The sequence below is a fragment of the Electrona antarctica genome (genome assembly GCF_951216825.1).
Source record: "Electrona antarctica genome assembly, chromosome: 12".
Classification (NCBI taxonomy): Eukaryota; Metazoa; Chordata; class Actinopteri; order Myctophiformes; family Myctophidae; genus Electrona; species Electrona antarctica.
The window spans coordinates 39304628-39332204 of record NC_136793.1 but is presented as its reverse complement, the minus strand read 5'-3'; the positions used below and the strand labels follow the sequence as shown (position 1 = coordinate 39332204).

The 27577-nt window shown below is 42.1% G+C and overlaps 1 protein-coding gene across 9 annotated transcripts in view; it reads right to left on the bottom strand.

Moving 5' to 3' along the window:
• sorbs3 (sorbin and SH3 domain containing 3) overlaps positions 1-26281 on the bottom strand; it is a 40579-nt gene extending 14298 nt beyond the window's left edge. The window contains exons 1-6 of one of the 9 annotated variants that reach the window (XM_079515919.1): positions 26153-26281; positions 3385-3460; positions 1940-2128; positions 1516-1588; positions 910-1046; positions 625-688 (exon numbers count right to left, since the gene is read on the bottom strand). In XM_079515919.1, coding sequence (XP_079372045.1) covers positions 625-688; positions 910-1046; positions 1516-1588; positions 1940-2128; positions 3385-3396 — 475 coding nt within the window. In that variant the 5' untranslated portion in view covers positions 3397-3460; positions 26153-26281. Of the gene's footprint in view, positions 1-624; positions 689-909; positions 1047-1515; positions 1589-1939; positions 2129-3384; positions 3461-16284; positions 16386-19816; positions 19878-26000; positions 26064-26152 lie in introns of those variants that run through there. The other 8 variants (XM_079515924.1, XM_079515920.1, XM_079515922.1 and 5 more) reach the window with 8 other exon arrangements.
• Between the last annotated feature and the right edge of the window lie 1296 nt (positions 26282-27577).

Here is a 27577-nt window from a genome sequence, read left to right as displayed (position 1 = left end):
TCCAGTTCAATCAACAAGACAGGGCCATGCAGTTCTCATGGCCGAGTAGATTTGTCATAATCCTACAGCAATAACTCAAAATGATGATGATGATGCTGTATTCAGTCGTTACATTCCAGGGGATTTATTCTTGATCCAGAACTCAATTATTTATTTATTTTCCTATTGGGTATACACATAACTTCAATAGTGTCAGGTACTGTACACTACACTACAGTATGAGTGATTATGACCTCAGTTTGCTATTCATGAATACAACACATCAGTGGAATGATAACAACACCCTAGTCTAAAACATCCAGCACCATGCACTCAAATCTTGGCAGATCTGCAGTTATATGCCTCACCACACAAATGACAAAGGGCTACGTTTCAATTATGTACGCAGTAACCAGAGATAAATTAACAGCCTGATTTGGGATTTGAGATATGGGAGTGATTGTTATAGTTAACGGGTAGCAACGATGTAAGGCTGCAGGGTTCTTCGACTTTCTTCATGCCTTCTCTCAAATTATCTTTTTCCTGCATCAACTCACTTGTACGTGACATTGGCGGAGAGGAATTCTCTCTGTGAGATTGAGCGAGTGTGTGAGAGGGGAGGGAGGGAAAGAGGAGGTTTCTTACCCTCAGTCTTCTTGTGGATCTGTCTGAACATGCTCTTGTACCAGTCTCTGGGCTTGTTCACACTCTGGTGAAGGACAGAAGGGGGTTGAGGAAAGCAAACAACTGTGTCGAAAGGGGCTTTAAGAAATAACACAGTACCAACATAGCAGGGAAATGACAGGCTCGCCTCAAAGCGACAGACTGCAATGTTTGTGGATGGTATGTCCGAGAAGAAAACTATACGATGTTGCTGTTATTACTAGTACTATTATTATTATTGTACATGGTATTTTATATGCATCTTACTGATCTTGAGGCGATGGGCATGCCAGTCTCATCCACTGGGCCAATCCCTGAGAATTTGATCAGCCTCTCCTCTCTGTTTGGAGCTGATCTGCGTGGCAAAGTGGTTGAGCCCATGGCCTGGACACCATTGGACAAACCTGGGTTAAAAGCCAAGAAGTCAATCAATACGTGTTTACTGAATACGGATGATATTTTATGTTGTTCATACTAATACTAGTTACAGTATATGAATAATATACAGTATGAATAATAATAATAATAATAATGGATTGCATTTTTATAGCGCTTTTAGTCACTCAAAGCGCTTTACAATGGTCCATTCATTCATACTTTAGTTAGTATGCTAGTGACTTGCAGTATCTCTAGTAAGCTGGTAAAAAAAACACATTTGAAACATAACAAATCTGTACAGCCAAGCTATTGTACAACGTTACATTTAATTCAATTCAGATTTTATTTAGCATCTTGTTAACAGTGTGACAAAACAACGACAATTTAATCACAGGGGACTGACGTCTCCCCTCACTGCCAGATGTTTTTCTCTATCATTCCATCAATTGTGATTTGATTAGACGGCAAAGTAATCAACTAAATAAACAACTTTACCATGTGTTTGAGATGGGCCATAATATGATCCAAAGCTAGGATTTGTTGGGCCGGTCCCGTTTATCTCCAAGACCTGGGGTGGGGCAGAATGCAAACCAAAACAGATATAAATAGTAAAAAATGTTTTCAGTCCCATTCGACGATGATAAAAAATATCTCTGGACTATTTCTGAGACCTTGAAATGTGTATAAATATCTGAAAACTATAAAATAGTAATAGATAAATAATGCATAGCAAAAAGTAAAGAAAATGTAATAAAATGTAATCCCATTTCCGCCAGGCATTTTAAGTTTTGTTCCATGGCCTTACATTTAAACTGTGATGCTTCACATTTCCACAGGGAGGAGCACTTGTATGCTGAATTCTATGAACATTTAAACTAAGCAGACATAAACACTGTACACAAGAGACAGTGCTACTTGCCTTGTGCTCCCCAGATGGCAGTCTTGCGGAGCGAAAAGGACTCAGTGGAGGAGTTGGAAGCCCAGGGGAAATGACCACCTCTTGGGTCACCTCTGTAGATGTTAGGAGCTGCTGCTGACCCAACGGAGCTCCATCGTCAGAGAAGATGATCCGTGAGCCATTAAGATGGTCCACCACTTCCACCTGTTGCTGAACATAGAGAAGATTCTAATGGACAAAAAAACTAACAATACATGAACACAGCACTGGCATGCCCTCCTGTTGTCCTTAGGCAAAGAAAAGGGTCTCAGGGAGGTCATGATAACTTGTTAGCGACATAGCTTTTCCTCTGGAGAGAAAAAAAAACACCCCGATGAAAGGGGCCCTAAATGTATTTAAAACAGCCAGTGGGAAGTGCTCCACCCACTTCATCATCTCTCTTGCAGTGGCGTGCAGAAAGGCCTCATTGAAGGTGCGGAACAGGGCTCTGAAACAGGATAGGCCCATTATGAGCCCATTAACTACCTATTCAGCAGGCCTGCCTATTCTCAGGCCAGGAGGCGGAGCTGGGGCCGAGGGGGTCGGGAAGGGGTCGGTCATGTCAACCTCAAAGTCCTGCAGCATTAAACTCCCCTGCTCCTCTGGTCTCCATGGAGACTGTTCCACCCCTCAACCTTTGTTTGCTGATGTCTGGTCTACCTCTCTCCTCTCTCCACTGTGGGTATCAGTGATGTTATGTGTTGCTCACAAAAAAAAACTAAAAAAAAAACTAAAAAACAAATACGTGTGGCATTTCTTTGTTGAAAATCGGTTAACTTTTGGCTAGCGACACTGTCATACAGTATGACACTGGATTGGTTGAGTTTATAGTTTGTCACCTCTGTGTGGATGTTGGAGGTCATGGGACACTCCTGTGGCCTGATGTTAATCACTTGGCGTCCTTATTTTGGGGCATGTCATATGTTTAACCTTTTGACATTTTATCATTAGCATTATACTTGTAGTTTGGCTATTTTATTTGTATTTTTTTTTTGATACATTTTGAAAAATAGAGCTTAATTGTGACCCAAACATGGTCATTTTCAAGGAAATTCTATCCTGTTCATAAAATAGAGTTGTCTTTTTAAAGGTATGGTAAGTGATATTTATTTTTGTACAAATAAGTGTTAAATAGGCTCTATATTCTGATAGTACTCATTGCTATAGACTAGACTAGAGTGTTTGTTGTAATGTTGTAATGTAATCCAATCAGGAGAGAAGAAATTGGAAGTGATTAAACAAAGAAATGAGCAGACAAAATTAGAACTGTAACACCAACAAAATGTTAAGCTGATTGACTTTTATGATTTTATGATGTTTGCCTTCAGATGTTTGCCTTCAGATAAAAGTGTATTTGTCTTACAAATTATATCAGCATGTTTTGAAGAGAACTGATTTAGTTCAAAAGGACAACAAAATAGCTTTACCTGAGACTGCATATCATCTGTTATGATCCTTGTATCAGATACTGTATAAAGTAATCCCACCCAGCATCAGAGGAATCTGCAAAGAAAAACAAGACATTTATTTTTAAGTGGTGCAACCACTTCATTAAGTAGCTTTGTGTGTCTCTGGCTGCCTGGGTCTGTCCCTGGCCCTGAGCACGGAAATAGCGTATCGCTGTTGCGCAGCCGCGCACACGCAGTCGCACACACGCACGCACACACGCACACGCACACACACACACACACAACACACACACACACACACACACACACACACACACACACACACACACACACACACACACACACACACACACACACACACACACATGCACCACTTACTTCACAATTGCCATTTACATTACAATGATCTAAAAACCTATAAAAGCAAATGGAGATTGATGTTTGACTCCAGCAACAAAAGGGTGCAGGGACTGAGGGAGCTGGGTTTCTTTAGGACTTCATCCAATTGGAGCTATTTTCAGCTGTAATCCGTTTCATCACACTTGTCTGTCTTTCTTTCAATCATTAGATTATTCCTAATTTGTGCATCACATGACAAGCAGATCTGATGAGCTGAAGATGTCAGCCTGAAGCATCCATGGTGTCAGTGTCATGAAGCTTGAATTAAGCTTTCAGATACAGTTTTGTTATACTTGCTGCACTATTGATGTGCTGATGCTGCAACAGGCAGGCCTGAATAGTTTTTTAAATGACTAATACAGCAACCACCGGCGTAGGGTCCATTGGGCCACAGGGGCCGTGGCCCAGTCAGTTTAGAGCTGGCCCAGTCTAACTTCGAAGAGAGGGGGTGAAAAAACAAGAAAAACAACAAAAGATAGCCTACTTTGGCATCCCTCGTTCATGCACATTTCTGTTTAGTATAGCAAACCACAGCATGCAAGCCGCTTTTGTTTTAAATGGTCCCCCAAACTGTTCACACTTCACACCTATCGGCCAGGGATACTCTTTAGGTTAATCCATGTGATAATATACCAATAAACATTGGGCCTCATCTTTGTATACCTCACAAATTCCTAAACTAATCTGAGACCATAAATAGTATTCAGCTAAATGTCATTATTAGTTTGGTAAGCTTCTAAAACGTCCCTTCAAGCATAAATCAAATATTCCTAAACTAAGTTGACATGTGTTCCATTATACAACTTTCCAAAGTGGGACATATATCATCACTGTCCTTTCCTTGTTACCAAGGCAAAAGGCCATCGAAAACAATGGCTGCCTGTGACTCACATCGCTTCTTCCCTGCCATGCTGTCCAGGAAAGAGCTATGACAGTGGTGGTACTCAAGTACTCAAGTCCAGTACTTGAGTCAAAGTTCTATACTCCTGGTCAAATATTACTCAACTACTACAAGTAAAAGTTGTTCTGTCGATTTTGTAGTTGAGATAAAGTGCTGAGGTAAAATCCCCAATCTAGACTGCAGGCTTCCTAGAAGGTGGTCCAAAGACTACAGCTGAAAGTAAACATAAGACCTTTGGAGCATTTTCAACATAATCACCAATCATGCCATTATAAACTACTAAGATTTACTTGCAAAGCAAGTACATATTCTGTTGTGTCGTACAGATGTGCAGAAGAAGGAGAGCCCTCTGTGGCAGTAACATGATGACATTTATAAATGATCGTGATGATGTTTAGTGTCACCCAGAGCCTCCCAATGAGGCGCCAGAACGTCATCACGTTATCACATTCGTTTCGAAAAATCATCATGTTACCAATCCAAATAAGGGTATTATGTCACATAGGATTTCCTCCTGATTCCGTATATCAGAATATAATAGTTTTGCAAGACAATCTTAGTAGTTTATAATGGCATAATATTATTATATATTATGTTAGACACAGTACTTGTACAGAATATAACTGAATTGGCTGAAAATGCTCCAAGAAGTGTTAAATACCCATTCTAGAGTGCAGGTTGCCTAGAGGGTAGGCCAAGGGCTATAGCTTACGTCCATTACTCGTAGCACAATCCACACAAAAAATTATTATCCGGTTCTAGGCAGCACAGAACCGTTTCTTATTTCCACACAACAGCTCTGAGTCTAAGCCATGGTATATAAAAAACATGTTTTAATGGTGAAAATGAGTGGTGCTTCCCTTTAAGTATTCCAAAGTAAATGCCTTTTAAATACATAATTACAAAGTACAATTCGTTTTTAATATCAATGCATTGCTGTAGATATTTTTGAAAAATTCCAAATTATATATTTTTTTAATATTCTAAGATACCCCCCCAGATTTACAAGTTTGCATTGCGGCGCACTCCCTCAAGTCATTGCTGATGCACACATCATTTGAAGTTGGTCGGTCCTATACTGTATGCACAAAATGACCATATGGGTATAGCAGTTGGATCTGTTGCTCTGGACAACTGGATCCTCCCTCCCTAGAAATGTACAATATTTGTCTTTGAAATTTAGTAAAGTAAAAGTCCAAAGTATCCAAAAATATGAATACTCAAGTAAAGTAGATATACTCAAGAGATGTATTTAAGTACAGTACTCGACTTAAGTACATGTTCTTTGTTACTGTCCACCATCGGAAAGAGCTAAGGACCTGAGTGTCTGGACACTCTGGAGAAAGTCAGCCACTGAAAGCTGAGACCAGGACCTAATCAATGGCACCTTGGAAAATCAGATTAAGCCTGCTGTTTCAACATCAAAGGCTTGAAGGATTGAGAGAGAGAGGCCATTTCCGCTCATGTACAAGGCACCTCTAATCTACAGTGGCTCAGACGGCCCATAATAGAGTTGGCATGGAAACCAAATCAAAGACCTGCACAGTCCTGGCTTCTGCTGCTCATACAGGAACAAAGTATTGATAAGTGCTGCTGAGTGTGTCCATTTGTAGGTCAGCGATCTCCACTCTATGCATTGTGAAGCATTTAAAGTTTGGGCTGTTTTTGCACAGCAACCATATTGCAACAGCAACCATATTGGGCCTCTTCCTTCAAAAGTCACCAATTATACTAATTAAGGTTCTGTTCCATTCTGGTCAAACAGAGTCAGGTAGTTTAATTGGTAAGACCTGTGAAGGAAGTAAGGAAGCGGGCGCATACATTGGTCCAACGTACTAACAGTACCACAGGCATTAGTCGACACATGCGTGGCTGGTTAAGACTCACCCGTGGCTCCCGACATGCGTTGCCGGTTAAAACATACCTGTGGCTTTCCTGTGAAGTTAGGGTTAGGTTTATGGTTTGAGGTAGGGTGTCAGACTAATGCCTGTCGGACTGTTAGTACGTCGGAACAAACACATGCACCCCTGTTTTGCCCTAATCACACCATTGATTTAGGGATTTGATGCGCTTTGTGCGTGCTCTCAGTTTAACGGACGGGACCCCATATACTGCGCTGTAATCTGATCCCTGGTCAGCGGCTGACCGACCGCCAGCAAGTCTACAGAAAGCCAGCGGGCATCTGCTGCTTTCACAGTATTGACGAATGACGACACCTACAGTCAAAGAACGTACAAAGAACGATTTGTTATGCTTGTCTTAATATATCCGGGGCACATGTGTAGCCTATATGTCGCGGGACTCGATTGGCAATCAATCAATTTACAGTATAAACGACCAGTATGGTCGTTTATACTGTAAATTGATTGATTGCAGCTGCAAACAGTTGTGAATAACTTGTTTCATCGGCTATATAGCCTATAGCCTACACGTTTAGGTTGCTTATCTTATGCAATGAATATAAATATATAAGAATAGATGAAGCATATGCATGGATCGAAATCGAATAGCCTGCAGGGACCCAGGCAGCTAGGTTATATAAAAGTTTAGTCTACTACACCACGTGTGTGTGTGTGTGTGTGTGTGTGTGTGTGTGTGTGTGTGTGTGTGTGTGTGTGTGTGTGTGTGTGTGTGTGTGTGTGTGTCTTGCATCCATACAGTAGCGATCCAGATATCAAAATGATCGGAGCGCCCCGATCAACTCGGGAGGATTCAGACTTCATATGGGATCTTTGAACACACTACACAATTATTAATCGGACGGTTCGGGTTAGGGTAGTAGTAAATTGGGACATTATATGTATCCACAACATCACTCCCTCTATAGCCACCCTCCCATGCACCGTTCACTCCACTGCCTCCCCATCGTTTTTTTTATTTATTTCCCAACTGTTCAAAAGCGATATAATGCGAGTTCAATGCTTTCTAATTAAAAACCTTTTCCGCAAGTGTTTCCATACACTATTTGCGCATTTCCCTTTTTTCGAAAAAGCCTAAATCCGCAACCTCCAAGCGAAAAAGTGTTTTTGCGAAAAATGGAGACTTATTCGCATTTTGATGTGTTTCCATCCAGGAGATTTTGCGCAAGAGCCTTAATGCGCAAAAAAACGGTTTTATGGAAACGCACCTACTGTGTGTATAGAGCCGCCCGGGGAGGAGGTGCACTAGCGACTCCTACAGGTTGGTATTTCTATAAGGAATAGCGTGTACCATTTGCATGGGGAGCGGCCTTGACGTCCTACGATTTAAGGAAGCAAAAGAAAGGATTATAGTGAAAAAGAAAAGTCTCCTCTCTTTCAATAAAGCGGCAAAGTCAAAAGTTTGATTATCCATGACAATCAAGGATAGACAATTATGATTAAGTCAGCCATTCACTATTAAGTTGCAGTTAGTTCTCATGTGAGGTTTACGTTAGGGTAACTTTGTGGTTGTTTTCCTGTGAAAATGATGATGAGTTCTGGCCGTTTAGGAGGAAAGTAATGAGTGAACTACTTCTGCAGGCAGAGAGCAGTCCAAGAGCAGTTGGACTGATGAGTTTTCCATGTGGTCTCGGTAAGAGTGAGCATTAGTGTCTATAATGACTGTGGTCGAGACCTAGACAGCTATGCTCTGTGCCCTTGCATTGCATAGCACAAAGCTCATAAGATAGAATGATAGAATCAGTGTTGCTGGTTCCAGACAAAGATGTCATCATATCTGAGTCACCATCTCCCAATAACCCACCTCATACAACAGGGAAAATACGGGAAATGGGGGACTGTGCAATAATACCATCACTGCTCAGACATAAAACAGATGGTATCATCTCTGAACACAATTCCAATCAGGTCATTATCATAACAAGATAAATGTTCAATCTCAAACGACTGCCAGAAGTGTACACAGTAAAATCCTCAGTTGAATGACATTTCATTGTCTTGAAAGCTTTGAAGTTGATAAAAAGGTTAATTGAAACCCACTGACAATGTGCATTGTCCTGAAATGGATTCTGCTTTTGTAGAATTAATCCATTAAATAAATAATAATAATAATAATAATAAATGTAATAATACTAATAATAATAATGAATTTTATTTGTATTGCACTTTTCATTCAGAAGGAATCCCAAAGTGCTACATGGTTAAAACACATACAGTAATCAATCATAGAAGGTAAAAAAAAGAGAGAAAGAAGTCAAGCACAAAAGGACATCGATCGGCTTTCCGAAATAGGAACATTTTCAGGCCAGTTTTAAAAGATTCCACAGTCTGCGGGGAGTCCATGGGGAGGCTGTTCCACAGGCGCGGTGCTGCCGAGCAGAAGGCCCTGTCCCCCATGGTGTGCAGATTGGTATCTGGAACCATGAGTAGAAATTTGTTCGCAGATCTAATTTCTGTAGGTAGCATGTCTGTTTATGCAGTATGTGATTAGCAGGACCTTGTAGTCGATCCTGGCTGAAACGGGGAGCCAGTGCAGTCTGAAAAGGATGGGTGTTATGTGGTCATGTTTACAGACTCTCATTAGGACCCTGGCAGCGCTGTTCCTGATGTATTGCAGCTTCTGAATACTTTTGCCAGGAATCCCAATGAAGAGGCGTTAATTAAGCAAAGAGTTTAATCCGTGCTCTCTCTAGTCTCTTGTTCTCTCTGGTTCAAGAGTTATAGGCCAAAACACATAGCGCCACCATGAGGCCAATTTCAAAGATTTCAGTGAGTGTACGTACAGCGTTTTATGCCAATCAGTCCAATGGTGCCGGAAATAAGCAAGGAAATAAAACAGATGGACTGACTGACAGACAGACAGACTCACAGGAGCGAAAACATAATCCCTCACCTTCGGCTGTTCCGACCTCCTGGCAGGGATAATAAACAAATGAACTAGGCTACAATAAATTAAAAAAAATGGCTTCTACACTTATGTCAAGCACTTTATAAATATAACTGTATTTAACAGGTTGACATACGGATCCCCCTCCTTGTGGTTCTGTGACCCTCAGTGGCAGGCTACCTGTGCACTCGCTGACTAGAGACAAACCAACATTGGACTTAAAGATCTTGGCATATGTCGGACTCACTTCTCAGTGACAACTGCATAACTTGATGTGTAATCCATTGGCATTTTCAACATAGTCTTTCCACACAAGCCTAATTAATTCAATACTCCTGAAGGGCAAACAATAGAGCTCCTTTTCCCCCACCCACACAGTGCTGCCATTCAAGCCCCTGCAGCACCCACTATAGTGCAAGACAGCTGCCCTCTGTTTTGCCAAAGGCATTGCATTTCATCAAGTATGATGCTGCTCGAAAGATATGTCAAAAATCATAGTTAATGAGATACAGAATCCAACATGCAATAGCCCACTGTAATGCCAGTAGTAGAACAATGGTATTTGACTGTCAAATCAACACGTTGCCAATGATACACTGCAGAAACCCAGCATCATGCAGTGACCACACATGTTAGTTCTGACTCGAGACACATACATTAACCACATCAGCCCTGGCATTCGGATACACAAGTATATATAATTATAATTTTAAATATAGCAAAAATAGCAACCCATACGAGCTTGTAGATATGTAGATCTACTATTTGTTGTATGATTAAATGCATGGGGCTTAAAGGACAACTTTGTTTTTTTTAGATTGTTATTGTTTATAGAGTGTTAATGTTTTTTTCTTTTTTTTCATTTGCTGCTTTCTTTCGTTTTAGCGATTTTAGTTATTTTTGACAGGGGGCGGGGGCATTCGAACAGCATACGTTGTTTTTACAACATTTTTGGGGTCTAGTAGGACTATAGTTAATAATAAAAAAGAAATCATCATTTTTTGTAAAAAAAAAAACATTTAGCCCCATGTTCGAATATCAAAAATAGCTTATAAAATCGCTAAAACTAAAGAAAGCAGCAAATAAATAAAATAATTCTCTAATAACAAACATGAACCGTGGTTGAAAAAACAAAAAAAATGTCCGTTAAAGGTTTCATGACATTCATTTATTTTTATTTTTTGTTTTAGGTTTTATGACCTCAATTACACCCACACAACCTGAACTTTGAACATCCAGTGGATTTTCTGTGGTCTAGGGTTTTCTTTGTGTTCTGAAGTCTTTTGAGCTGCAATGAAAACAGGCAAAATCCTTCAACAGTGACCTCTGTCTCTCTGCTGGCAAATTGTTGTCATATATGGGATTTGTGGACATCATAGTACACTACAGGCAAATCAGAGCACTAATTTGAGCCTAATTATTCAGAAAACCCCAGACCACAGAAAATGTACTGAATGTTCAGGTTTTTGAGTGGTGCAAACCACTCCAACAACTGGCTTTGTACCCGTGTACTCGTGTTCGTACCAAAAAAACTAGCATGGTTGCTATGGTTAGTATGTGACGTCACTGACATCACAGATATCACGTAAGAGTGAATCAATCTCTATATAATCAATCTTTATAGTTATTCCTCAACAGATGTTAGGCATAGTGGCAAAAGATTAGATTGGAGATATTTCACTTTAGAAGACGATATGGAAAAATCAAAAGTTGCACCACTCAGTTCACATGGGTGTGATTTCTTGGGTGCAATTGAGATCAGAAAACCTAAAAAAAATAACATTAATGTCACCAGACCTTTAAGTTGTTACATGTATAGTACATAAGAGGTAATTACAATATTCATGTTACAATATTATTTGACACAAATTCTGCATGCATTTTGACATCCAGATGTGCTATTACTTCAGTTTTTAGAACTGCCAGAAAAGTTACATGTACAGGACTATGCAGCTGTAACATACTGACAATGTCTTGAGCCAAAAAAACATTCTTATTTGTGTGCCTGCCTGCATGTTTGGCCTCCACATCCCTCGTTCCTAAGTCTGGGGAGTGGGGAGTCCGTTCCAAAAAAGAAATCCACCAGCCCTCATGTGCATTCCCCCGCTATGCGTATGCGCACCAAACAAAATCATACCTAATAAGGCAAAATCAGGACACTACCAGTAACCCTCACCAAAAATCACTTTCAGAACTCTCACTCTCCCTGGTTTTGTTTTAATTACTTTTCCCCTCTTAATGCCCTACAACAGTAGCCTACAGTATTGTGTACTATACGACTGTTGTGTAAAAGTTGACAAAATATTAGATCTTAAAATCAAACATTGTGCATCAGTGACAACGCAATGTGAGCTTATAGATCTGCTATTTTCACTATTACTGAAAATGTTTGAAAGAATTTGAAGATTTTTGAACATTTTCACCTGTATAGTGATATGGTCAAAATAGGGACGCCAGGTTGAAAGGGGTTAATTCTGTCTGTGGGTTTTATCAATATTCAACTAATGAAAACTATTAACAAGAGCTTGAGACTAAATATTAACTACATTGGATCCATTGGAACACAGTCAGGTACCTACAGTATTTCCATTTCCTGAAAAGTACCTAAGAGTTTCGGACATACAGTACAAGGTTTCCGCCAGAAAGCGGTGATACATAATCTTAATGATGTCCAATAACAACACATTCCTAGCCCTTTATAAGTAGAGAAAGCCATAATCATCACTAGGATATCTGAAGGGTGTGCGGGTGGGATGGGGGGCAAGAGAGACCATAATACCATAAAAGGACTGTGCGATCTCATCTCTCAAGATGATCTCAACTCGACGCCACACTGGGATGTTTCTAGTAACCATAGATGTCTCAGTCTAGACAGAACACCTGCATTCTGCACGTTTCCTGCTTATTGTAGATGATGGAGTGCATGCTGTGGAGCATTTCAGCAATGCCTTCCTTACACAGGGCAAATGGGGACATCGGCAGTGAAAGGATAATTGAGGACATGGGGGAAGTATTGAGGCATCTGCGATTTCTGTATGGAAATCCTTTGAACATCACTGCCCAAAGGGAACATCCTCTAGGCCTCAGAAGAGCTGGACCAGATGCCACACTCTGTAAACTAAGCCAGGAAATGGAAAATAGACACACATTCCTCACCAGCTTCATACTGTTACACCTCAACTGATGATCACCTTGCATTCAAAGAGTATAAGGGAATTAAAACAATGACATAAGATGTTTTTGTTTTGTTATTTAGTTTCTCCAGGAAGGAGCAAATGAGGAAGCAGGAATTTGTACTGTATGTGTTGAATGAATGAACCAGAACTGAGTTAGTCAGCAACTCGGGGTCAGTGAACTTCCCCCTGACTCAAAGGGAGTATCCCAAGACCCAGAATAGCAATGTGTAGTCATTAAGACATTATTCCAGTATTTCGGAGAAAAATTACTCATACATGCAAAATGTCCACCGGTCAAATAACTAAATATTTAGTCAAATGTCCATGTCATGAAAAGGGCGAGACCAATAATCCCCCTTTGCTCAATGGCTGCCGTAGTTACACATAGAGAGCATAAAGTGAACTCGTAGACGTAGATATTGCACTGTTAGGTTCTTAGCTTACGTATGATTCATGATGACTATTATGTATGTACACTTGTACAGTATCGATGTATGATGTATTATCATGTTTTTGTTCTTGTTTACTGAAAATCGCTCTGGATTAAGAGCGTCTGCTAAATGCCTAAATTGTAAATTGTAGCGTGCTGTAATTCTTACAGTGTGGCAACAATATCAGCTGGTAAAGAAATGAGTGAACTGTACGGTCACTCTGCACCTGCTATTCCTTTGCAGTCCTCCGATCCTCTTCTTCCATAGAAGAAAGGAGCCAGGTTGTTTTTTCCGTGAAGTGAGAGCCTACCCTGTGATGGCCTCTTGTGACCCCATAATATATGGGCCGGGGTCACAATTTAGGTCATATAGCTTCTTGCATTGTTCTCACAGAGAGAGAGAGTGTCAAGACCACACATAGAGCCCAGTGAAGAACTGTCATGATCTTGATGGTGAACCCTGATCACCTTCAGTTAGTTGCTATGTCCAGCAGTGCACACAGTTACTTTAGGTGTCAATCTGCAATAGGGCTGAAAGTATTCATCAAATAATCGACTGGTCGATTCAAAATTGCGATATGTGCTCTTTACCAAAATGTAAATGCTTTTCTTCGTTCCATAATGTAAAAAGGATTTTTTCCCCCCGACTGGTGGGTAAAGATACTAAACCTTCTGTTTGGGTTCAGAAAATGTGAATTTTGACCTTCATTGCTTTATTTGACCATCTTTGTATGGTCTCTAAATTAATCACAGGCAAAAATAATGGAAATATAATCAACTGATAAAAGATCAGATAATCGTTAGTTGCAGCCTTCATCTGCCAAAAGAATAAGGAACAATGTTATGCTTTCCTTCCAGCCATACCACTGGATTTGAACTGGAGGGAGAGAAAATGAAGATAAACAACAGACATCATCATTGCAGAGGAACTGCATGTGGATCTGGTGGCAAATTAAATAAGAAAATGCCTAAATGGGTATTTGATAGCGTAACCCATTTGAAACCTCATTATATGCCATAAAACAACTAATCAAACAGTGACATTTATTATAGTCATTACTAGATGGCCTCCTGCATCTTAGTGGATGTGGAGAACAAAGGGACTAGTTAATCATTGACTCCATAAGGTGGGAACATTGTTGCTCTCAGACTACATTTTGTCTTAATAGATGGAGGGAAAACGGTCCAAAAAACCTGTACAGTATGTTTGCACAAGGTGGACGTTTTGTTTGGTTTAGCACAGTTTGCAGCATAGCTGACCTGAAAAACACTTGCATTAATAGTGTATAACCATCCAAATAAATGTAAACACACTGCATGATCTTCTAATGGAATGTTTACTTCCCGGATGTTATCGTGTAACTCAGTGCTTGCTCTGGACGGATCTGCTCTTATCAAACAATCGCACGCAACGTCACTCATGCCTGATAGGTTGCATAAGAGGATCATAAAACCTAAAAGATCCTGCCTAGTCAAGGCTGGGGAAAGTTAATTACACACAGATTTGATGATGTTGGTGTAAAACTAATAACTACTACACATATAAGGTGAGTCACCATGTTGTTATGTCGAGCTTGTGAGAGGTTCTACAAAGTCGATTACGGACCCAGCACCTTCCCTCCTCTGCTTCCACTCTGCAACTTGGCAGATGTGAACAACACAGCCATAGACCATACAAGGTCCTGCAGCTGCAAGTTTATGATATATAGTTATTGGAGGATACACACATTTATCAAGAGGGAAGTATTCCACCTCCATGTACGGTACTCAACAGGAGGCGGAGGAGTCAGGGCTGGTGTGTGCTACTGTACTTGTCAATGGAGATGCTACGTGCATCAAGCAGAATCAAGCAAGATACAAGATGCAAATAGTTTCTCTGTAAGTGGGGTTGCCAAAGGGTGCCACAGGGATTGTAAAAGAGGGGAAAATGAAGGGAGGGGAATCATATCCATGGACGCTGTATTAATGGCACTTGCCCACTGCTCCTAGGATGAGTTAAATTCAGGAGAAATTTCACATATGTTGCAAATATACTGTGACAAACATTTTATTAGATTATTGTGCCAATTGAACCTGGCATCTCTATTTTTGGCATGTCATTATTGTCAAAAAAAGTCAACAAAATCAAAGAGTGACAACAACTGCAAATGTACAAGCCCACACACAGCGTTGCAATGTGTGAGCTTGCAGACTTTTTTAAGAACCATTTCGCATTAGGGGGGCTGCAGCCAGAGACCACAGAGGCTATTTGAGGGCCCTTGGAAACATGGAAAAGTAGTTTGAAAAGCCATGCTCTGTGGCGGTCCATGAGCTCTCAGAAAGAAAGAAAGGGCAGGAAGATTATATAACAAAAGGAGATGCATATGTTTTGAAATTAATTGAGATATTACAACAATCCAATCAATAATATCTCTGAATGTATACTTGTATGCATGCACAACTGTCATTTTGGTAATTCAAACATTTGAATATAGGCTTTGGAGAGTGTGGGACTGTGGGGCCAGATGGACCCCCAGTAATATTACAAAGGAAATCACAGCAGGGTGTGGAATTGATCGTGACAGTAAGAGAAGCCTCTAAGTGATGGTTGGGTAGACCTGGGCAGCCATCCCATGAGGCACACCGTTTCTGGAGAAGGATGGGAAACTGTCTTGACACACAACACAGAATTGCACCACTGCCAAAACCTCCAGACCCAACCTAACAACTGTCAGTACACACTACACAGGCATGCACAACGGGCACAGCAATAACAAATAACACCGCCAACAGCACCCTCCCTCTGGTCTGGTACTCCTGTGCAGAATGTTACGCTTTGGAACTGTAATCACTGCCCAAAAGCCAAAATTGGATCAACCAACACCCACATGCAGGACTGTCTCAACATCAAAACAACCCATTTCAGATTGCTCAGTGCATGGCTACGAATGGGACGATTTCTTCAGGTACACTCAAAAGCCTATCTTCAGGTGTTTTTTAAGGCTAGTACAGTATATGACAAGTGCCTGGGAAAGTCTGCAGCAATAATCCTGTGATGCAGCATGTAAGCCCTGAGGAGTCAGGCGAGTTACTCAACCCTTGAACAAAAACAGCCAATCATATGATCATTAAAGTTGCTATGTGATGTCAAGATTATTATCTGGTGAGGTTAGAGAGAAAATGTAATCTGTAACATCCCGCAGTCTCGTGGGAAAGAGGGTACTCACCTAGGACATGAACTCACCACAAAGACTTGTCTGCTCAGTGGTGCATGCAAACATAATATTTCAAAAGGGAGTTGCTCGCGACTCTCTCTCTCTCTCTCTCTCTCTCTCTCTCTTAGAGCTAGCAAGGATGCACAATCTCTCTCTCTTTCTCCCCGTCAGTACATTCTGACTTGCGCTCTCTCTCTCTCTCTCTCTCTCTCTCTCTCTCTCTCTGTATTTCCCCCTCAGTGCGCGCTCCGCCTGTGAAGGACTTCCCGGTTGACAGGCATCGCCATAGCAACCCCTGGACCCTGTTCAAAAGGCAAGCCTCCTCAGCCTGTCAGCACTGGGCTCCTCCTTCAGTAAGGAGGGCCCATTGTTGTGATGAGGTGATATTTCACAGTGCAGGGTTAACGAAAGGGGAGCGCAAATAGTTAATCAACTCAGCCTCCGAGACATTCCCAAATCACCCCTGTCCTCTCAACTGTCTCACTCTCTCCCTATGCCTTGTATACTGCATTGTGCAATATCGTAACACATCAGAATCAGCACACGCACACGCACATGCACACACACACACACACACACACACACACACACACACACACACACACACACACACACACACACACACACACACACACACACACACACACACACACACACACACACACACACACACACACACACACACACAATGGACAAGGTCTGTGGCTAGTTGAAGAGATGCCCACTTGTTCTAAAGTGCTGGTCTTTTACATTACACTTTGACACAGTCCACCCTCATGGATTCCACTGACACTTGAGCAACAACCAGTTTGTTCTAACCCTCCCACCATGCACACATGTCAAGTACTGTCTTGGAACCTAACAGACAAGGTTGTGATAATGAGAATATGTACTGTATGTTCTCGCAAGCACATTATAAGAGTGGAATAAGTATTTAAAGCAGAAGACAACAGGCTGGGATGAATGCTGACAATAGTGGAATGTGTCCGATTGGAAGTACACACCTATAGGACACTACAACAGGTTACGGTAATCAAACCACACAACCGCCAACAAACAAGCACGTTCTCACATTCCTCAGCTTCTCTCTCAACCACACTGAACTAATTGGGAACTAGGATTTCCAGTTTGCCCGCAGTCCTTGCCAGTGAAGATAAACAGAGAAAAAAAAGAAATCTGACGTGCTGACAGGCTTGTTTTGACCTTGTTCTGGTGTCTCTCCAACTTCAGCTACACTGAATCACATGTTGCTGCTAAGCATTCCAGTTGACAGGACACTTTTGAGATGAACTTTAACATCCTAGAGAGCAATAAAATGATGATCTAGCAAGAGAGCAAGAGATGAGCTAGCAAAAGCTAGCCACGTGTATCTATCTCAAAATGTGTGTGTTTGAGTCTGCATGTGTGTGAGCATGTGTGTGTGTCTTGTGTGTCTGTGCTGTGGGTTTACATACTGTATGGGTGAGATGAAGTGAGAAAGAGAAATAGAGCGAAAAAGAGAGACGAGAGAGTAAGACACACACACACACACACACACACACACACACACACACACACACACACACACACACACACACACACACACACACACACACACACACACACACACACACACAGTGTGTGTATGCCTACAGGACAGCGCCAGGTTGGAATTGAAGGAGTCAGCCCTTTTTTAATAATTGAGCGGTCTGGCTTGGTACAGCGAAACTCAGGCAAACTATCCATATCCATTTACCCAGCATGCACCACTGCTCACATGCTTGTTTTTGCCAAACAGTTGAGCCACTGAACCTGATAGAGGAGGACTGAGAACTGCATGGGGCTTTAACAGGGGCTGTGTCTGTCCAGCAGGACTACACAGTGAAACCCAGAGTGTCACTTTAACTTAACAGTGAGATGATTTCACACTCTCGAGGTTAAATGAACAGCCCAGACTTTACCGTGTGCTAGACGCTTGCCCCGCTGTGAACACGTCTGCCTCCCTGTCATGTTGCAGCTAAATGACTTAATCACACAAAGAAGTGATTGAGGCTTGGGCTCAGGCAACCAACACCTTTCTCACAACTGCTCAGCGTTACCCAATTGTTTTTGACCGTATAAGTTATAAACACAAATTCCTCTCCCTTCTTTGCCTCTGTCATTGATTTAATTTGTACAACTTTAAAATAAATAATTTGCAGAGGAGGTGGAGTTGTAAGTCTGACTCCTCACACCTCTCTGTTCATTGAGAACGATGAATTCCTGCATAGACCTATACCACATTGTGTCCTCGTGATAAAGGCCAGGCTATTGTCCTCTCACAGCGAGTGGTATGTACCAGCATGTTACTACGGAGCAACCATGCAGCTCATTAAAAGCCAGACAGTCCAAGATTCCAGCAGATGACTAACACATTACATAATCCTGTTAGATAATCATAAACTACATCACTTGATCACTATAAACCTGTGAACCCCCACACACAACTTCATGCTCTGTAAAATGACATTCATATAGCTTCACTCCAAATATGAAGGCCTTTTGTCGGTCGTATCTGTGTCATTTGCGTCATCCATATCGCACGACACAGTGAGGTAGCGCTGATGGAATGCCTTTCAGAACAACACAAAAGCACCAGGGTTTATTTCACCAGTAAACAACATTCTCCTGAGCCAGCCCATAAATGGTAAATGGTGCATTTATATAGCACCTTTATCCAAGGCGCTTTCCATAGATGTGCATTACATTCACCCATTCACACACACATTCACACACACATTCATACGCCGATTGGCGGAAGCCATACAAGGTACCAACCATGCAGCATCCCCAGGTCTCTTAGTCACTCTGCTGTCTGTCTGATGAAAACAAACATTCCTGGTATAGTCATACAGTATATCACCCCGGGACCCACCGCTCTGAAAGTTTAAGAAGAGTCTTTACTCAGTGCAACATAACAGCACCCTTGAAAGAGAGGTGACAGGGTAAACATGCTCGCTGCCATAGCCAAATATAGCATGGTAATGGCCCTTATCTCAAAGCCAGTTATGATAACAGCTAGCTGTCACATCACCTATTTACGTGTTTTGGCTTTGGCATTATAAATGGATGATTGAATGAACAAACACGCAAATGCTTTGTAGCAGCCAGTATAGCATGCAGGTATTACATACAGAATAGACCAACACAACAACCACAGCAATGAGAGAAATACGCCTGATGAAATAATCCCTTTCTTTAGACAGCAATAGACTGCAACTGCAACTCAACTGTTGCCCAACAACATTGACAAAAGTAATGGTCTAAAGAAGAGAGCACCTACATTATATAACACCTATTAGATTAAGATTATTTTATCAGGAAGTGAGTGCTGGAGGATAACAGAATGATTGGTCTTGTGAAGGATTGGATCAGTTCAAGTCAGCCAATGTCAACGACTTTCAATACTTTTGACGATACAATTCTATATTCCCCAACTGATTCTGACTTGAAGCATTATTAAAGTGAATTGACCTTTAACCCTGGTTCTAGCCTTGGTCACGGTGTGTAAAGTAGCAGTACTTACAGAGCAGTGCAGGCTGAGCAATGAGGGCTCTTCAGTGCAGAGGTACAGAGGAAGAGAATAAGAATGAAGGAGGGTGGGAGGGAACCACTGTAGCGCTGCCTCTCTCTCTCTCTCTCTCTCCTTTCTCAGGCCAACAGGGTGTCTTTTATCTTCAGTGACTCAGCTTGGGTCTGACTGTTTGACTGCCCATGTGTAGGCGTGTATGTGTATGTCGATATGTGTGCATGTGTGTTGTGTTTGTACAGTTTGTGAGTGTGTGTCTGTCTGTTCCTGAATGGACTACGCAAGTCCTGCAACACCCACCACTACTCTGCAGCTCATCAGGGAGAAGGGACTCAGTAATAGTTTCCATCCACAGCTGGAAATAATAGAGATTCCCATGCTTAGTGGCACCGCCCTTTAACGCTTTATGAGCGGGGAAAAGAGGAGGCCATTTCCATAGCCATCTAAATAAATAGAGCTATTTGACACACATCCAATAACAGCACAGACAATTCACTATCTTGGCTCTATGTAAAACAACAATCGTTTGATGCCACACATCCCTATCACGTTCATTTCAGAATACAATTGGATCATGGCAATAGTTATGTTCATATGTAGCATTTGAAACAGACTTATAGCATGTCATGTAGACAGCACAATAATTGCATTGTATGTAGTCATAGCACATCATAGTACATATGTATAGCATATATGTATAGTTAATATGTATAGTGTCATTATATAGATATGTTCTAGTTACGTTCTTAGCTTACGCATGTTTCTTGATAAATGCATTTTATATATGTGATGTATTCCCATACTTTTGTTCTTGCCTAATGTAAATCGCTCTGGATTAAGAGCGTCTGCTAAATGCCTAAATTGTAAATTGTAAATTGTTCAGATAAAAGCTTTGATGGGCTCTGTCACGCCTATAGAGTACAGATGGGCTCTGTCACGCCTATAGAGTTCCAACTGATAGTGAACCAGGGGCCGCCACCCCAAATCAATACTGGGACCACTGTGAGTGTCGGGTGGGGATATGGGTTACTACTAGGATTTATACTTCTGTCTAATATTGGCTAGTGGTGGACAAAGATAGACAGATTTGCTGTAAAATCTGGGAATTCCACCAGACAAGTTGAGACAACTCATTCAAATGTCAAGGGTCATACAGTACATGTCTTATGACAGTTTGTGGATCTTAATCAGCTCATCCTCTTCTGTAGTAGTTAACTTTTGTAATTGAAGCACAAGCCCCTTCAAATGACAAAGTCTTCAATGAAAAGTATTTTGTCCTCATGTAAAAAAAAAAATCACACCCGTGTAAAGTGAGTGGTGCAACTCCGTGTGGGGGTCCCCGGAACTTCCAGACCCACAGGAACGAGCCCAGGGTACCGCGGGGCGGCTCCGAAACAGTCGAGAAATAACTGTTGTGTGTGGGGGTCCCCGGTGGGTCCCCGGAACATCCAGATCCCCAGGAGGGAACCAGGAGGGAACCACTGGTTCCGGCCAGCCGCCCCGCATCCGAAACGGTAGAGAAATGACAGAGTTACGGTGTGGGGGTCCCCAGGAGTCACTGTACTGTACTGTACTGTACTGTACTGTCACACCCAAAATCATCATATACAGTTAATATGTGTGTGTGTGTAGTCCAATTATTTGTTCACAAACATTGAGACTGGTCGCACGGGTGACTGTTTCATGTAATCAATTCCCAACAGATCTCCAAACTTGTTGTTTTGTGGAACGCTGGTTTCAATTCATTCAACCTCTCTTGTGTGTTGGCTAGTGAGGTGAGACATTTATACTTCATTGCGCAACAGTACTGCACGCAGAGAACAGCTGATATACAAGCTCACATCGTGTCGCGGATGCCACTGTTGTGAGCGTAGAGGTCTGCGTGCGTGACACCATTGTGGGACGAAGCATAAATTATACTTGATGGGTTGCAGGTGCGCGTGCAGTCATGCACAAATAGGCTCTGCTGCCGTGATCATGAGCGCACCTCCCGTTCTTATGACAGCGACTGGAGGTGTGGTTTTGAGGACAACTGCTTTGAATTGCTATTATTGTTCACACACAACAGAAACCAATGGATTATATATTTCAAGAGTGAGAGAATACAATACAAATCCTAATTCCTCCACACTGGGAGAAAAACAGTATCTGAAAGTTTGATGGGGCATTTTTTACACGTGACTGCAGTTAGAACTTTTCCATTGCATCTTATGAGAGGTGGTGTTCTTGTGTTGCCGGCCTGCACGCACATGCTGGTGCTAATCAGTGTGACGTCGTCTGATAAGGCGTCTATTAGGCTGCACAACAGTGACACTTGGTGATGGAAACCAACCAAACGCTATTTTCGTGCTCTGACACAGCCAGGGACACACCCAGAATTTGTACACCCAATTTTGGGTGTACACCGTGTTGATAAATAAGGGCCATAATGTGTACTGATTTGCGTGATGTTTGGACAAAATCTGTAGGAGTAATATAAAAAATATCTTTTTCAAAAATCAACCTCCTGGTGGCGCTATAAAAGGCTGATGTGAAAAATGAAGGGCAGTGGTTTTTCCTTGGACTCTAGGAAATGGGCATGCAAAATGTCACGCCAATCGGTCCAGTTATAGGTAAAACGCATATTAGCTTGTTATAGCTGTTTTAAAAAATGTCGGTTGGCATTTCTTTCTTGGCCTAGTCACTAGGCCAAGAAAGAAATTACATCCTACATTTTTTTTAAGCGATTCTGAAAAACTTTATATGCACATTCCCACTAGGGCCTAGTGGGAATGTGCATGGAAAGTTTTATGGCAATCACACGCTGCATTCATGTTCATATTTTGTTCAAAACTGATCACACCTGCAAACTTTGGAAGCCAATTTGACAGATCCGTCCTAATCACATATAGATAGTTGTGTACTGATTTGCGTGATGTTTGCACAAAATCTGTAGGAGTAATATACTGTCTATGTGTGAACAAACACAGCAGCCTTGGGGCAGAATCAGTGTTTCCATGTTGAGCTGAGCTCCAATATCAGAACCCGCTTAGCCACTTTAGGGAGAGTTTACAGCAGCAGTTAGACATCAGTAAAGTGCCATAGTGGTAATACAGTTTACAGCTTGATAGAGATTTACCTTGCTGTCACTGATATCATAATCCCTCAAGAACAGATTCCGAGCTGCGCCACTGAATCTGTCGACAGGGACAGACAAAACCGGCCAACCATAAAAATAGAAAGGTAGATGCCTCCTTCGGCTCTGGGGCGTCTGTATCTCACAGGGAGGACAAGCTTCTATGATGCACGCAGACGTGCTTCCGCATGCGTCACAGAAGGGGACGTTCGGTAGGCCAATCAGAGGAAATGTAAACGTTTGTTTTCTCATGCCAATAAAGCTTTTTTTAAGATTTATTTTTGGCTTTTTGCCTTTATTGATAGATTAATTAGGCTGACAGGAAATGGGGAGAGAGATGGGGGTGAGTCGGGTGACACGCAGCAAAGGTTGACGAGATCGGCACTAGGCTGGATTACCAGCCTAGGTGCCCAGACAGCTACGCCAGCTGCCTGGGCCATCTCATGCCAATAAAGCTCCTTTGAATTGAATTGATAAATCCTGGAAAAATCACACCTGTGTGAACTGAACTATACGTACTGTATTACTCGTACTACTCGTACAACTGTACTGTACTACGTACTGTACTAGTCATACTGTGCTGTACTGCGTGAATCTCGTTTGCGTCCGAGCATAGGCATGGTCTGGGCATGGGAACGCCCTGCCTGCCTCTGATTGGCCTACTGACACTGCCCGTCTTGACTTTCCTCTGAGGTGGATTAACCTCGCCTCACCAGGCTTTCCACCTCAGAGGAAAGCCTGGTCTCTGTTCCAAAAGTGCCGTGTGAACCGGTCTGGAGCGGATGATATCGTTACGTCATGTTGTAGTATTGTTTTGTAGTCGACAGGCAGGAACAATCAAACAGAACTTCCTTTTCTCTCAAACCGGAAGAATAACAATAAAAGTTCTTGTAGACTGCAGCTTTTATTGAGAAAAATCGGTTTGAGGGAAAAGGAAGTTCCGTTTTATTGTTCCTGCCTGTCGACTACAAAACAATACTACAACATGACGTAACGATATCATCCGCTCCCGACCGGATCATATACCCGAAATTATGGTGCCCAGGCTAGAGGTGGATATATGCTGGATAGTCTGATGCAAGGTTACTCCTTGGTGGTAAATAAATAATACAAGTATGGTATGATACAAGAGAACTGTCTGTAACTTGTAAGTTTTATTTTTGTAGAAGAGGCAAACTAATATTGTTTATGCCGTCAGAAGAAACCCTCCCGCACACTCAGATCAGCCAACGCAGGGAAGCTGGAAGTACCCTCACTAAAAACGCCGGGACAACGCTCCACACGTCCCAAACTCTTCTCCCTTCTGGCTCCAAAACTGTGGAATGCACTTCCCGTTGCAGTCAGAACTGCAGCATCACTCCCAATCTTCCGCCGTAGTCTGAAAACCCACCTTTTCAGACTCCACCATGGCCCATAGCACTTACCCTATCCCCTTAGATAGCATCTTTGTAGACTTAGATAGCATTTGATACAGACTTATAGCATGTTATGTAGACAGCACTATAATTGCATTGTATGTAGTCATAGCACGTCATAGTACATATGTATAGCATAGTATAGTATATATGTATAGTTTCATTATATAGATATTCCACTGTTACGTTCTTAGCTTACGCACTTTCATGATAAATGCTTTTTATATATAGTGATGTGATGTATTCCCATGCTTTTTTTGTTCTTGCTTAATGTAAATTGCTCTGGATTAAGAGCATCTGCTAAATGCCTAAATTGTAAATTGATGGCTACCCCCGCCAGAGGCAAATTCAAAGGAAACTAGAAAAAGTGCCCTTTTGGGCACAGGTCTCCACCAGGAGGATAGGAGTGTGTGTGATGTTTGGCAAAATGTTTAGGAGTAATATAAACATGTTTGTTTGGGGTTTTGTGTGTGTGTGTGTGTGTGTGTGTGTGTGTGTGTGTGTGTGTGTGTGTGTGTGTCGTGACTTGGCCTGTTGTAGCGCCACCATGAGGCTGATTTGAAAACTGTCAAGTGGCATTTCTTTCTCAGCCTAGTGGGAATAGGCATGCACAGTTTCACCGCAATCGGACGCTGCGTTGAGGAGTTGTGGCGATTTGTACAAAACGGGTACAAAACGGGCTACTCCTGAAAACTTTGGAAGCCAATCGTAGCTAATCAGGATGGATAATTATGAGAAATCAAACAAATCACATGATCACATGACTATGGAGAGCATGTGTACCGATTTGCGTGAAATTTGGATAAAATCTGTAGGAGTAATATTAGAAAATCTGTTTTACATATGTTGGCCTCCTGGTGGCGCTATAAAGAGCAGATGTGACCTCTAGGGAGTGTGCATACAAGGTTTTACACAGATCGGTGCAGTTATAGGCAAAAACACTAATCAGTCAGTTATAGCGCCACCATGAGGCTGAGTTGAAAATATTCAAGTGGCATTTCTTCCTCGGCCTAGTGGGAATGTGCGTGCAAAATTTCACGGAAATCACACGATGTGTTCATGATTTGCAGCATTTTGTTTGAAACGGAGCACTCTGGAAGCCAATCTTAGCCAATCAGGATGGAGTCTGAAAAATCTGAAAGACCAGTTTTGTTGAATGGCTCTAGAGAGACTGTGTACCGATTTGCGTGATGTTTGGACATAATCTGTAGGTGTACTGTCAAAACATTTGTTTTGCACAAAGCGGCCTCCTGGTGGCGCTATAACAGGCCAATGTGAAAACTTTGGGGCAGAGGTTCAGCTCTGGCATTCAGGGAGTGTGTGTGTATGGCTACGATCAAGCCAACGGTGCCAGAGATTAGCTGTTCACAGACGGACGGACAGACGGACGGACACACGGACGGAGTGCAAAAAATACTCTCTCCCGGACGGAAGGAGTGCAAAACATACTCTCTCCCCATGCCTTCGGCCTGGTGGAGACAAAAAACAGCAGAGGGCGCTGTTTTCCCCATTTTTGCCAATGGGTTCCCAGATTGCCATATCATTATGAGCTGTTAATAATTAGGCTACTCTAAATGTAATGTAAATTGACAGCAATACTTGTTTCTCAGCACTATTTTACTCTCTTTTCGTTCTTAGTGATCCAGCTTACCTCAGTGACTTGCACCAGCGAATTCCTCCAGATACTGCTCCCACCACGGCCATCCAAGATAAATATTTAACAGCTGACTGACTGTATTATCATCAACCAAAGGTTACACAGCCCCCCCCCCCCCCCCCCCTCTCTCTCCGCCAGTTATCTACCTGAGAAATCGGGAAGGACTCCATGTATCAGCGTCAGGCGTTAGCAGTGGCACCAATGTGACATGTAGGCAGCTGGCTGGCGCCTACAGTAGATCGAAGCCGTCGCCAATCGAAACGCCATAATGTATCATGATTCATGATGATGATGGTAATGGCAAGCGCTTCTCTGGGGATTTACAGTGGGCAGTGGCACTATAGACAGCATGAAGACCAGTCCATGATAGCCGATTAGCCGTTATAAAATAAAGAGGTTATAGGCTACGCGAGGTTAGTTGTAAAGTAATTTGCATGCATGATCATTTTCGCGGATCTACAACTTAATTATCAATATCATTCTCAACAGGCCAGGCCTAGCATGTATTAGTTTCTTAACAACCGTGAAAATTCCACGTAAAAAGAAACCCACGAAGGACAATAACTGCGAGCAAATTGACAAAAGTAGCCGGCGGACAAATAAAAGTAGCTGGGAGTTTGATACTCCAAAAGCAACCAGCAATACAACACTGCCTCCTAGAGGAGATAGCAAGCTATGTTTGAGCTATCGTTTTAAATTGTATACTGTAGTGTAGTCTGTAGATTAGATTAGAATGTATTTGTGTGTGCAGTCACAGTGCACTATAGCCTATTGATTATTGAGACACATAGTATGCAGAAAGACCCCATAGCATATAAATGGCAAGTAACATTTTCACTTTATTTACCTTCTATGTGTAGCCCCCAGCCAAGACCCAGCCCGCAACTGCCTTACAGCCCTGCCAATCGGGCTCAGCCCTATTGGCACGGTAGGTCCGTTTCACCTCCTCCATATAATCTCAATAAGGGTGGCCTGCCTGTAATGGGTGGGTATATCCAACTAGATAGTAGGCCTATAGCCTAGGCCTACTACACATATATCTCCCTGCAAAACATCTGTAAAAAAAAAAAGAAAAAAGTAATAATTAAAAATAAAGCTACAGATGTTATAGGATTTCTATGAAATACTTCAGAAGTAGGTTACTGCAGTGTATGTAGACCTTGTATGTATGTATGTATGTATGTATGTATGTATGTATGTATGTATGTATGTATTGTATTGTAGCATCTGTCCCAAACCAAGACACAAGAGAGCGGGTGTAAGTTGGCTCCAGGCCTAGAGTTTTAGGTAATTCAACAACTTTCAAGGATAAACGGAGTTGTGGGTCAATACAGGTCACGTTTCAATAATAACTCAGTCTTAGGTCCTCTTTCCAGCTCCCTCGGTGGGTCCGGGGTAGGGGGACCGTCTCAACAGTGGGAGCTTGATATAGACCGCTTAGGCTGTGTGATTATTCACAGTTCAGAAAGATAACGGAAAACCTCCGCTCGGGGAGGGGGGTGCTCTAGGCACTAATATTCACGTATCGCTCCAGTCGGAGGCAGGTGATCGAGTGGCCTCCTTTGTCCCCT